Below are 13,265 nucleotides of genomic sequence, written 5' to 3'. Positions count from 1 at the left end.
TCAGTACTGTTTGTGGAAGTGCAATAGTAACCAATAGATTACACTGGCTGTTTGTGTTAGAAAATGAAAATAGAGTAACAATGAAAGAGGTCATTTGTATTCGCTTCCTCTCTTATGGTAAATGCTGCACATGAACACAATACATTAGTTAACATGAACAAAACATCCATTTTGCAAATAATACATCATAAGTAACATTAAAAAGGGATGTATATTGTACATATAGAGGATATATAGAGTTAGTCATCCAATACCACCTCCACTACTATGACCTACATCCTACAAAATACCAATTTTTAGTAAAGTAACAGTTTCTATTTCTGTTTTCTATTTCAGTATGTATATGATTATATCCCCTCCACTTCCTCTCTCTTTCGCTTTGTGCCACTGTAGGTACTATTTTAACACTTGTGGAAAGACTAATTTACTTCCTCACAGCACCAGATCGCTATTTTAGCTGGGCACAAGCAATTTTGTTGTGGTCATAAATTAACACGGAGGTGAATGAAGCGTTATGGAAAGGAGGTGTGAAATCCTTAATTTTTATATTCCATGGGACGTCATTTTGGGGTATAAATTGCACCGTGTACTACAAACGTCCAGAAACTCAAAGATAAAATTGTATTTTCTTGACCAGAAGGTTGTGAGTTCAAATCCCAAGACTACCAAGCTGTTACTGCTGAGCCCCAATAATAATAATGATGATAATAATATACATCAGATTAGAAATGTAAAGCTAAGCTCTTCACCTGGCTTCAGAATAAATGGGCTTCACTCAAATATTAATGACTTAATGAGTTCGTCTCTCTCTCTCTCTCTCTCTCTCTCTCTCTCTCTCTCTCTCTTTCTCTCTCTATGACCTTCTTTGAATGCTCCCATACTCGTTTTTTACTTATGTAAAGCAAATGATCCATATGAAGCTCCTACAAGTTCATTCTTTAATTTGATGCCCCAATTTGTTATAAAAAACAGATTTCCTCCACAGATTTTTCCCAGTTTTAAAGGTGTTTGCTTATTACGTCATCCGACATAATTAATAAGCTATGTAGGACCACTGAGCATTTAGTCATGTTAATAAATAAATGCTCATTTGGTGTTTGTGTTAGAGTGCCTATATGGTTGAATTCTAAAAGTAGACTATAGATTATAGCATGAATCTTTTGGTAAGTCATTACAAAGGCTCACTTTGTGTGACCAGGTCGCTGCTCGGTGACACATGATCCATGAACGCAGAAGAGATGATCAGTAAATAAAGTCCTATTTTTAATCAAGGTTCTGTGCCATGTTTTATCATGTGGTCTTGCTTTACTAGTTCAGTGACTTGAAGTATTCTCACTGAGCCTGTTTGTCAATAGATAATGATTAGATCTGACCCCGCAGGCTGCGTTGTTATGACATGTCATAGAGCATTTTCAGGTCAAATCTTAACTGTTTACACAAACACACACAATATATATACAGTATGTGTGAGCAAAATAGCACATTTTGTTGTTTAGTAGAACTATTCCTTCTTGATTACCAGCTCGTCTCCCAGTGGCAAGTCACTGGACTCTAATGGAAACCAGTTTGATTCAAATTTATTCAAACGTTCAGAGGCATTGAGGTGACATGGTTATCTTGTAAATAAGGTGTGGCCTTGAATTAACACACCAAAGTCATAAGATAATGTTTTTAGGCTCTCATGTGCAAGTTTGTTTGACTTGACATAAGACATAGCTTCTAGTTCCTTATTTGACGGGATCGGATGAAAAAGTCTGTTATGTGACCTAATTTTATGTCCATGTCACCACAGCACTGGTTCTACTCTATGCCGATATACATATATATGTGCACGTATATGCACTATTCCAAGCAAGTGTGAAGGAACTTTGAAGGAACTGTGAAATAGTTGATGGTGCCATATTGGCTGGTTTAAGTCTATCTGAAAGAGTTTGCACAGACTAGCATGAAGAACATAAAAGCAAGAGTGGAATTTCCTTGTAAATGAGAGGTCAGAGGACAAGACTGCTTAAAGCTAACAGGAAGGATGTTGTAACTCAACTAATCACTCTTTATAACCATGGTAAGCAGAAAAGCATCCCCGAATGCACAGCATGTCAAACCTTCAGCATAAAAACACAGCAGGTTCTAAACCTGAACAAGGATCTGTGAGATGAAGCCTAAAAACTGGGCAGCTGAACAACAGAAAAAAATCCAGACAATGCTTTTCTAATATCAGCTGTACCGATTTACCGTACTGTAAGCACACAAAAAAAGGCCAAGTATATCTGCAAAAGTTGTAAAAGAAACAAATCAAAGGTGCAGATTGAGCATGTAATGAGAAGTGAGTGGTAATAACAGGTTGGTAAAAATCTTCCACTTGGTTATAGGAGTGTATTCAGTAATGTCCAAATGTAACCTAGAGAGAGCACATAAACACCCAGCCTGGCACCGGTCTGGCGTGTTTGCCCTGTGCTACGAACCATTTGTTCTCTAAACCCCTGCCAAACAAAGACATTTTGATATATTCTCTGAGGAATACAGATGTTTGGACGAGTCTGTGGGTTTCACTGTTTAGTTGCTTCGATACTCTGCGAAGGTTTGTTTATGCTGTTTAAAGTAACAACGCAGCTTTGCATGGCAGAGATATTACCTACAATGTTTGTTTGTCATGTAAACATTTAATACCATTTAAATAATATGTGTATATTCAATATTTTTTATTTCTTTTTCCACAGTCTCAGCCTAAACAGTCCGCTTCCACCCCGTCAGTCCCGGCCTCTACTGTGAAACCTGCACAATATGAGGTACAATTTATCGGTCTATCTGCCTTCTCTCATTTCTACAGTTTCTGTATGTTGCATGAGATGTGTATGAACTCATTTCCTGCTCTGTGTTGCAAACTCCTCCCCCCGGGCCTTCAGCCTTCCTCCATCACCAGTATTGTTCTTTTTCCTGTTGCTGTGAATGAGTCGTACTGTGTGTTTGAGGCTTATTACAGAACGCCAGCCTCGATATAGAACACGTTCCCTCTTAAAAAACATTTTTAATGATTAAATCCTAGATTGAAAGCCAACTTGTAGCAGAAATGAGGAATTTATAATCAGAGACTTGCTTACCTTTATAAAAGAACCTGATCTTGGGAGTAAGAGATGAGTAAAATATTTGTGACACTTTATAGGAAAATAAACAACAACAGATTGATGTATTACATCTGGACATGAAGTGGAGTTAGTGTTATCACTGTTATTGTCCTATAATATCATGTAACATCCCCTTTTATCACAACAGTTTGCCAATGTTATGCCAATGAATTTTTTTAAAATTATTAATAAGCAACACTGCTGTTATTGAAACTGAATACGCAACACTATCTGACCAATCAGATTCGAGAATTCAGATTCCATAGCGTTGTCATACAATGTGAGATAACAACCCCTGTTACAAAACGCTAATACAGTCACAAATCGTCGGGCGGAAACCTCGTATGTCCAAATTTGGTCAATTTCATATTTTTTCACATATCGATGCTATTGGTCAGTCCCCACGTGGGTCTGTTATTTTTACAAATTATTAACCAATCTAAAGTCTTGAAAATAGCTTGAGCGCAAATCTCATAACTCCATTGGACACTTCAACTGTCCACCTCTTCCTCACTCCGTGTGAGAGCTTCGCGGCATATTTCTCCTTAATAAGAGTCGCAACGAATCAACACGTCTTCTGAGGTAAATGTCTTCAAAACACAGGGCTCAAAGAAAAAAAAATAAAAAATCTTGACCCCCGCTAGTTCTGGTGCTCGTCTGAGGACAGGAATTTAGCGCAAGACAATCCAATGCGACGCGGACTAAACCCTGTGCACTGCAGATAAGGCACGGCGTTTTTTTAATTTCCTGAAAAATAACGGTTTTGGAGATACGAGGATTCCGTCTGACAGCGACGAAATGCTGCATGTGTCTTCAGAAAAATGAGTCCCTTCTTGGAAATGGCTTGGGCTTTCTAATCATTTGCCCTCTCATAGATCTCTTCTGCGAGTTTAAAGCCAAAGTGCTTTTAGTGGTCATTTAGTTTGCCATGGTGACCTACAGCACTCCAGTGTCATTCACGTCAATTGTGGTTTATAAAGGTTGCTTTGTAGTAGTCTGTCTAGGCAGCTGGATACTTGTTAGATGTGATGAAGCCCCTTAGATACGTCTTCACGATTATAACCTGATCTCTTATGGTGGATCCTGACCTGTCTGAGATCTCATGGAGTCAAACTAATCCCTTCTCATTTTTACAGAACTTGTTTGGCAAAATATTTGTAGTTTAATGTTTGCTTGTCCAGGAGCTATGAGGCTAATACCGCTTAATGGAATTTCACCCAAAAGATTTATCCACTAATATCAAGTCTTACTGGTTCTCAATGACTCATAGACTTGCTGATGTGGCTTATTACAGCAATCTGATGTAGCTTTCAGTAAGGGTTCGAATAACTTTTTTTTTGTAGGGTTCTAGAATCTTTAAGGATTGTCTTGGTTGATCCTAAGGGGACGAACCAACAAAGCTTCACAGTGCAGATGAATGTTGTAACATACATCTTTAGGTTCCTTGTCCGAGGTGTGAAAGCAAAGATGTAGGAAAACTAGACATTATAAGTATGATAGTTCTGTTCGTTATTGAAGTGCAATCTGATCATATACAGGGTTCCCACGTGTCCTGGAAAACCTGGAAATCCTGGAAAATTAATGACCAATGTTCCAGTCCTGGAAAACACATGGAAAATGAGAGAAAACATAAATTGTCCTGGAAAAAATCTTGTTGTCCTGGAAATTATTATTTTTAAATGTTCTTGATCATTTAAAGAACAGTTTACAAACTGGTCGAAACAATTAACGTTAGTAACAGAAAGCGCTCTGTTCAGGGACGCCGAGTTTTGACGGGTTTTTTGTTATGCTGTTTAATCTCGCTGTGACGGATGACGCTGTCTTGTGTTGGTGGTTTCAGCTGCTAGGAATGGTTTAAGTGCTCGAATGTTTTCAGCAAATGGTGACGGGTAAGCAGGTTATATTAACTTTGTTAATCTGAATATCATGTGCAAGGGGAAGCACAGCAAACTAAAGCATGCATGACGGCATTGGCCTGAGAAAGGAAAGGGTATTAATATGTGCGGCCTTTTTATTTTATAAATGTTGAAATTTCATTCACATGACAAATTGTCTTTAAAAGTATAGTTAAGTAATAGCCATAAAGTGTACGTTGTTTTTAAGACTTCTGGAGAGAAGAACATATTACTTTAGGCCGTGTATCTGTGAGCCTTGTCTTTTTTTGCTAAATTTGAAATGTCCTGGAAAATGATCTCTGAAAAAGAGTGGGAACCCTGATATATCATTTGCTAGCTACTTTTTTGAGTTCTCCAGTGCAAAAATATACAACCAAGCACTGAGCACTTAGCCTTGCCTTTGGAACTGTGGGGATGTTTTTCTTGCATAATTTAAATGCTAAATGCTAAAAAAGGTGGGGGTGGCATTTAATGCCATTAGCTAGTATCAGCTGTGAGCAATGGTCACCTATGGTAGTTTGATATCTGCTTTTGCAGAAAGGGACTGCATCATCATCATCATCCACTGCAGGTGCGGCTGCAAAGCTTGAAACCTCTACCACTGCCACTACACGTTCTACATCCACTGCAGCTACAAGCTCAATGACCAATGTAGGGGCTTCAACAGGAGCTAAAGTCAGTGGAGGAGTTACCACCACCACCGGATCTTCTAAAGTCACACCGAAGGTAGCCGCTAGTCATTGTATCTGGGGCTTGGTCAATACTTCCTCCCATTTCATCACAAACTACTGTTCATCTTTTCATCATTTCTTCCTGACTCCCTATTTGTCTCCGGGGTTTTACTTTCTAAGCTGTTCTAAGGCATGAACTAAAACTAACCCTCCCATAACACTCAATCTGGATCTCTGTTGCCTGTGGGATTGTTTAATGTTCTTCACAGTGGGCATCAAGGAGGTCTTCAGGTCCTTTGGAATTGTTGCGTTTATTTACTTGCGGTTTCTCTTTTTTTCCGTATGCCAGATGGGACACAATTGAATTGAAATATGTTTTTTATGACACTCCCTATTTTTCATGCTTGTTGTATCAGCAAAGCAAGTCCATGCATGGCTTTGTGGGGTTGAATATCTTGACGTGTCAGACTTCATGCCTGACTTTTTGATATAGGCCCCACCCGTGTCTCCTGCCAAAGCTCCACCTGTGAGTACTGGAACAATGGGTGCAGTAGGTGGAGCAGGAAAACCTTCTACAGAACTGGTTAAGCCCACAGACACCTCTAAAGTCCAGGTACACAAAAGACAGGCGTCGTTTTCTGGCTTCATCGGGTCACGCCTAAGATTCATCTCTTCACGCTGTTTTGTTTTTATCAGAGCAAATCGTGGCATTATTTTTGCTTCTTTCTGGAACGCCCTTGAAACTCTTTCTGCTTATTGATATTGTCTTTCTCTCATAAACTGGGCAATGAGAAGAACTATGGGTTTTACAGTACGTTGTCTTGTCCATCGACCCTCAATATCACCACTGCCGTTTGCTTTGGCCATAAGACATCATCTTCTTCTTGTATTATGCTTTTTAATTTGCATGGCTTTTAGACCACTTGTTAATAGTTACATGTATCCTTCAAATAGAGCACTGCAGTTTCATCATCCAAACCAGAACTTTCTAAGGTTACCTCATCAGTAACCAAGCCCACTGCCACCACTGTTGTTTCTGGAACCACTGGCCAAAAGGATGATGTTAAGTCAAAAGAAGCAAAGGTATTTGCATATGAATCAGGGTCATACACACACACACACACACACACACGGAAATCTACACATCTTCAACTGATATGTTTTCCTTCAGCATCCATGTCCTTCCGTAGTTTATTTAAATAGCCCATACATGGATGGCGTTGTGGAAGTTCCGAGGTTAGAGAGATTTAAAGAATAAAGTATAACACTGGTAGACACGAGCAAGAGTAAAAAAGGTTACACAATTTATTGTGTTCAGCTGCATAGCAGGACCCAACACTCCACATGTAGCATGAGGGATGAAGGGTCAAGATCATTGATTACATCAAGGTTTTATAGACAGAACTCAAGAAAACCGAAGATATGTAAAAGCAAAACATCATCAATCATTGGTTCAAAATGACCTCATGCATCTCCTGACCAAGCTAATCTGACCAGGCCAAGGTCTTCTAGAGGACTTATTGGACATTGTTTATGGACAACTCGTCCCCAGTCCCTTGTCATAATCTTAACAAAACCTACTGATGACGATGTCAGTCTCTGGTCATGACGCACACAGGGAACAAGCATAGAAGGACAAAGCCTTATGAACATCTTAAGATTAGACATTTCCACCACAGTGGTAAGCTGGATTTTTCAAACTTCTCTCAGAAGGTTTCAAGGCTATATGTTTTATATATTGAATAAGCATTCACTTGGAAAGATTTTCCAATTTTACAAGGAACTTGCTTTGTGCACAGGAGCATTGTCATGCTGGGACGTTTTTAGTACCAGAAAGGGAAATTGTAATGCTACAATACGACATACAAAGATATTCTGTACAATGGTTTGATTAAATCTTGGAGAAGATCCGCATTTAAATGTGAATGCAAGATGTCCACAAAAATAGTTTGTAATTTGTTTTGTAGATGTTTTACAAAAGTTCATGTAACTATAAATAAATAAAGCGTACTAGTTCTTAGCATAAGTACTGTAACACGTTCGATTTTTTTCGTATTGAGACTCAGAAATGAACTCAAAACGTAGTTTCTGAGATCATTAGTCATGTCCCTTTTACTTAAATGTGCTGTGTACATTTACAGTTTGCACACAGAGGGTGGGACGAGCTGGAGGCAAACCAAAATATGGTTAATGTTCTTATTTCAAATGCAGTTTGCCTTGTACTGTACGTAGCATAGGTAGAACAGAGAAATTCGGCTCACGAAATCATTTCTATGTGAATATTATAGAAAAAGCAAGTATAGGTTGACTTCAATAAAAAAAATAAATAAATAAATACTGCATGCCCTGTAAGACTCATACTCTCATGCTCCTCTGGTCTGCAGGTGAAGTCAGAGGTTTCTGCAAAAGCTAGCACTCCGGTGAGTCATCAGTCCTTTTTATTTCTGCAGTGCTGTTGCTGTGTGTCATAGACTTTAACAAGCATGGCGGTTTGCATGAGCACTATACTGTTTTATTTTATGCTGTAACACAGGCGCCTGCTGTAGATCCACTTGATGCTTTGGCTGGCAGCTTGCCATCCTCAAAGCCTTCCAAAAGTCCTCAGTTTACTGGGCCTGAAGTCACAGAGGTATGAGTTTTACTCAGCGCATGCGCTAGTTTGTGTATATTATTTCTAAAAGCATGCATTTTGCCTTTGATTGCGGAATGTGCATTGTAATAGTGTGTTGCATGCCGTAGCCTCACCTAACCTCAGATGTGGCTTCACGTTGTGGAGAAAGAGATGACACACTACCACCTGGATACAGATTGAAAGACATGGTCAGTCTGACACGAGTTGCTAAAATAGTTGCTGTGATGCTAAAGCTGATTGCGTTTGTTCTTTCTCTATAGTCCCACAATCTTTCCAGATCCTTGTTGCCTTGTTCTCTTTTGTCTGAATATCTATCAACTGAAAAAGAATTCTATTAACTGTAATGGTTTTAGATTAAACTTTATTGCTTCTGCTAGGAAAAGAAGATGCCTGCGGGACAACCTGAGAAGCCCAAAGAAGTTTCCAAAGTAAGTCATTACGGTCCTTATTAACAAGTCAGCCATGTTGCTCCTAACATCATAGTCAGGCTGAGAAGTCTTCATGCTTCATTATTTTGCTTCAGATACGTCTGAAATCTTCTATAGCCATCAAAAACAATACTTAACAAAATACGTTTTGTTGTTTGTAACTTTTGTCATTGTAACTTCTGTCATTTTTGCAACAGACTCATCTAAGATTTTGTTTTTGTTCACATTTATTATAATTCACTTTTCACACACACACACACACACACGCACACACACCAACCTGACGTTATTATTAGTAATTAACACTGCATTGTCCTGCCCAACCAAACCCAAATAACACACACACACAGTATTTCATGTATGTCCACACCCTTTTCTTGCTTTTGCTTATTGCTCTTCCTTTCAAATTGTGAGTTTAATATCTCAGAAGTTATCTATCTATCTATCTATCTATCTTTATAAATCATTTATCTATAAATAGTTATAGTTAATTTTAAAAATTTAATGCATAAAAACACCACAATTTGTGTATTATTTTTTAGGCTTGTCTAAACTTTGTGTGTGTGTGTGTGTGTGTGTGTGTGTGTGTGTGCATGTGTTTGTGTGTGTAATCTCTGAAAGCCTGTGACACTGGATGAGGCTGTGGACTCTCTCTCCGCTGGATTTGTATCATCTCCACCACCAGGAGCATCCAAACCAGAAGTGGTAGGAACTCAGACACTAACCTTGATTCCTTTCTGGAGCAACTGACAATCTGTTGGATCAACAATTTAACATCTTAAAGCCTTCTTCAGTTGGTTTCACCTTTGGAACTCAACTCAAACTTGAAGTTGTACATACAATAGCAATAGCTCTACAACAGAGGGCTTCAGGAAAGGTTTCACAGGGGGATGACAATACTCTCTCCCCTGTCAATCACAGCAGCCCTAGCCAATCAGTGGAGTTTGTTGGCTCATGGAGGTGGAAGAGGGCAGAAATGAACAATGAGCTTTAAACTTGATGATATATTTATTTTTTTATGATTGATTAATAATACATACTTAAGACAATTAATCATCTCATTAACATCTGAATTAAAATATTATAGCTAGGAAATATATCATAATAAACCTTTAGCTACAGTGTAGTACAGCGATTTATAATGGATTTTTTTAACAGAAACATGAAAATGTGGTTGCTGCCGACACCCGTAAAAACTACGCCCCGCCTCCACCTGCTCAAAAAGTAAGAGAAACTTTTATTCTATAAAATATATATTCTTTTTATTTTATTTTATAAATTTTGTAAATATTTCACAACATTTTTGGACATTTTGCGCCGTATTAATTTATCCTGTATTTACTCTGTTTGTGATGAAAGATTGAGATGTAATTGTTGATGTCAATTTTTTTGTGAGAAGATTTCAGGAAGGAGTCTCCAGTCCTAGTTTTTTGTATCAGTAAGATAGTCAGTCAAACTTTAAAAAAAATAATAATAATACATTTTCATATGTATTTCATACGTATTCATGAACATTCTTAGTGCAAAGAGTTTCTCCTAGTGACTAAATCCTAAGAGATTTCTTAGAAATGTTGGTGTTTCCCCTTAAAATGAAAGAGAAGATCACAGTAAAGATAAAAAGCATCTTAACCCTTAAAAGAGCTCATATAGTCAAAAGGTTTTAGGAGTCCTGATGAGGACTTTTCATAGGATTAAGAGGTTTTTTATCAGAGAAGAAAATGGCTGAAAGGTGAAGAGGGAGAAGAAATGTATTGTACACAATATTTAATAATGATAGTGAGTTAATAAGATGATACAGATTAGATCATTATTTTTTGACCAATCATAACATTTCAGACACAGAGCAGAAATGACATAGTGTTAGAAATGATATAATTTGTCAGTAGAACATTTCTGCTGTGTCTGAGATGTTTCCATTTCCATTACATTTATTACATAGCGTCGCTGTCGGGCGGAATCCTCGTATCTCCAAAACCATTATTTTTCAGGAAATTAAAAAAACGCCGTATTTTTTTGTTATTAAACATTTTATCATTAAAGTTGTTATTATACCTTATATTGCTTTCATACTGTACCAACATTAACACAACATTTTCCCAAAGTCATGTTTTATCGGAGATACAAGCTTTATGACTTGGGAGCAGGGAGATATGAGATTATGCTGTCATTGATAAGAACGGTACGGACACAGACGTCGCTGCTGCCAGCAGTGATCAATAAAGTCTGCGGTGTCCAATGGAGTTAAGAGATTTGCGCTCAAGCTATTTTCAAGACTTTAGATTGGTTAATAACGTAAAAATAACAGACCCACGTGGGGACTGACCAATAGCATCGATATGTGAAAAAGTATGAAATTGACAAAATTTGGACATACGAGGTTTCCGCCCGACAGCGACGATTTGTAACATACAGATCAGAATCAGAATCAGAATCAGAATCAGGTTTATTGGCCAAGTGTGTTAACACACACAAGGAATTTGGTTCCAGCAGTTTGTGACCCTCAAAGGTACAGACATAAATAGCACTATACTATACAAGAAAAATGCAGACGATGAGATACAATATAGACAGAATGAGTATAAAATATGGATATAGAATGAATAAAATATGAATATAGAATATGAACGATCAGTTACATACATAAAGCGTGGGAGTGCAAATAATATGATATTAATAGTATTATTGTGCAATATTATGCTTTTTGTGCAATATACAGCAGCAGTAGTGTGTAATATACAGATGATGTGATGACTGACAGTCCTGATAATATAATTATGGTGAGTTGTTGATCATGGTGATTGCCTGGGGAAAGAAACTTCCTGTGTCTGGCAGTTTTAGTAAGCAGAGTTCTGTAGCGCCTGTTAGAAGCCCTACACGATATAACCTCAAATATCTTAACATAGAGACAAAGTGAAGGTTTGTCTCTATAACAGACCATGTTTAATTTTTTAACCAATCACAGTCTTCAAAAGAATGTGTCATACCTAGTAACAGGGTAAAGCCCCACCTCCTCTCTAAGATAAAAGTCTTTGTAATTTCCTTGCTCAGAGTTGCTGTGAGATTGGTCCTGAATCACTCTTAAGATAAGATTCCTAGTTAGGAACTTTCGAGCTAAATTAAGAGCTCTCAGAGATCATTCTTAGAAACTTTATGAATACAAGCCCTGAGCTTGTAAATGAAATAAGAATAAATAAAGAATAAGAATAAACCCTTTTGCAAAAGATCCAGTTAAGAACAGTGGAATGAGTCAGGTTTATCCATTTGGTTTATTCTGTAAACAATGTATTATGGATTGTCCTGTTCATCCTTTGCCAGAATGTTCTGAATGCCGACCACTAGTCTGTTTTTTTTTTCCCAGAAGCCTAAATTAACTACCTGATATCAGACCTCAGTATCTTTAAACAGTCTAAACAATGAGCGTTGAGGATCGGATCCATGTTTACACAATGTATTCGTATAGCATGATGACATTATCATTATTATAATAATTATTATTATTAAGTCCCTATGACATATTCTTGTGCAGAAACAAGACGTTTCCGTGCCTACGAGTCTGTCTCCTGCTCCTCCTGCTGACAAGAAACCAAAGATAGAGAAAGTGAGGATCAGGATGTGGCAACATTTCACCACACATAGTCATGTTCTGCTGCTGGTGTCTTGCATGCGCACCTTTTATTCCACATAACAGCGTCCAGCTGAAGTGATTTTATATATGTGGAAGTGATTATATATCTATATGTCATGCGTTAATACGTTCTCTCATCAGCCCGCTAAAGACTCGGCGACTGCAGCCGCTCAGGATGTCAAAGCAAAGGCTGAGGTAGGAGACGAGCCGTAATACTGATGTACTTAGTGTTAAATATATAAACGTGAAAAAAGTTTGAGTTGCAAAGCTGTTGAAAAAAAACCCAACAAAACAAACGTAAAAACCCTCCTTCATGTTTTTTTCACAGGAAAAAAAGGTTTCTGCAGATAAGCTGCAGCAAGGCCCAAAGGTAAACATTCATTTCCCCGCTTTTTCCCTCCAAAATTATTTTGCTATTGTAATGTATCAGAAACACAAATCTGAAACAGTGCCAAAGCAGATGATAAGAAAATGACAGGGATTTCTAGAAATGATCCAAATCATACAACATTAATTAAACATTAAACATTAATCTAATTATAAATTAAAATGAATGATGTTACAATACAGCATAATGAACCAAAACATACATTTATTGTTGCTCATTTCACATTTTTAGCTATGTTGCTACCCAACCAGGAATTCAGATACGCCTGGTTCCACACCTCTAGCTCTAAGCTAACTGTAGTCTGAAGCTACAGAGACAGGAATCATACCTTTATTTCACATATTCTGAATACACAACACTTATCACTGAAGTTTAGTTATTTTTACTTAGCACATTGCTTTGTGTGGCTCTACACTCTGCATGACGTTAGCTGGCTAACTCGCTACTAGTCGCACAAAGCTGCATGCTAATTAAAAAATACCTAAACCCCAGTGATGAAAGTTT

At 37.7% G+C, this 13,265-nt stretch overlaps 1 protein-coding gene across 27 annotated transcripts in view; it reads left to right on the top strand.

Moving 5' to 3' along the window:
* The window catches only part of cast (calpastatin), a 47,686-nt gene that overhangs the window by 21,329 nt on the left and 13,092 nt on the right, over positions 1 to 13,265 (top strand). For 7 of the 27 annotated variants that reach the window (XM_060890675.1, XM_060890674.1, XM_060890678.1 and 4 more), the window contains exons 2-14: positions 2,718 to 2,786; positions 5,555 to 5,743; positions 6,182 to 6,301; positions 6,643 to 6,771; positions 8,073 to 8,108; positions 8,222 to 8,317; positions 8,428 to 8,508; positions 8,698 to 8,748; positions 9,370 to 9,453; positions 9,907 to 9,972; positions 12,275 to 12,346; positions 12,515 to 12,568; positions 12,702 to 12,743. In XM_060890675.1, the coding sequence (XP_060746658.1) occupies positions 2,718 to 2,786; positions 5,555 to 5,743; positions 6,182 to 6,301; positions 6,643 to 6,771; positions 8,073 to 8,108; positions 8,222 to 8,317; positions 8,428 to 8,508; positions 8,698 to 8,748; positions 9,370 to 9,453; positions 9,907 to 9,972; positions 12,275 to 12,346; positions 12,515 to 12,568; positions 12,702 to 12,743 (1,089 nt within the window). The remainder of the gene's footprint in view (positions 1 to 2,717; positions 2,787 to 5,554; positions 5,744 to 6,181; positions 6,302 to 6,642; positions 6,772 to 8,072; positions 8,109 to 8,221; positions 8,318 to 8,427; positions 8,509 to 8,697; positions 8,749 to 9,369; positions 9,454 to 9,906; positions 9,973 to 12,274; positions 12,347 to 12,514; positions 12,569 to 12,701; positions 12,744 to 13,265) is intronic. The other 20 variants (XM_060890690.1, XM_060890698.1, XM_060890694.1 and 17 more) reach the window with 10 other exon arrangements.

Source organism: Tachysurus vachellii, chromosome 17 (assembly GCF_030014155.1).
Source record: "Tachysurus vachellii isolate PV-2020 chromosome 17, HZAU_Pvac_v1, whole genome shotgun sequence".
Lineage (NCBI taxonomy): Eukaryota > Metazoa > Chordata > Actinopteri > Siluriformes > Bagridae > Tachysurus > Tachysurus vachellii.
The sequence above is the reverse complement of the archived record's forward strand: the minus strand, read 5'-3'. Positions and strand labels throughout refer to the sequence as shown.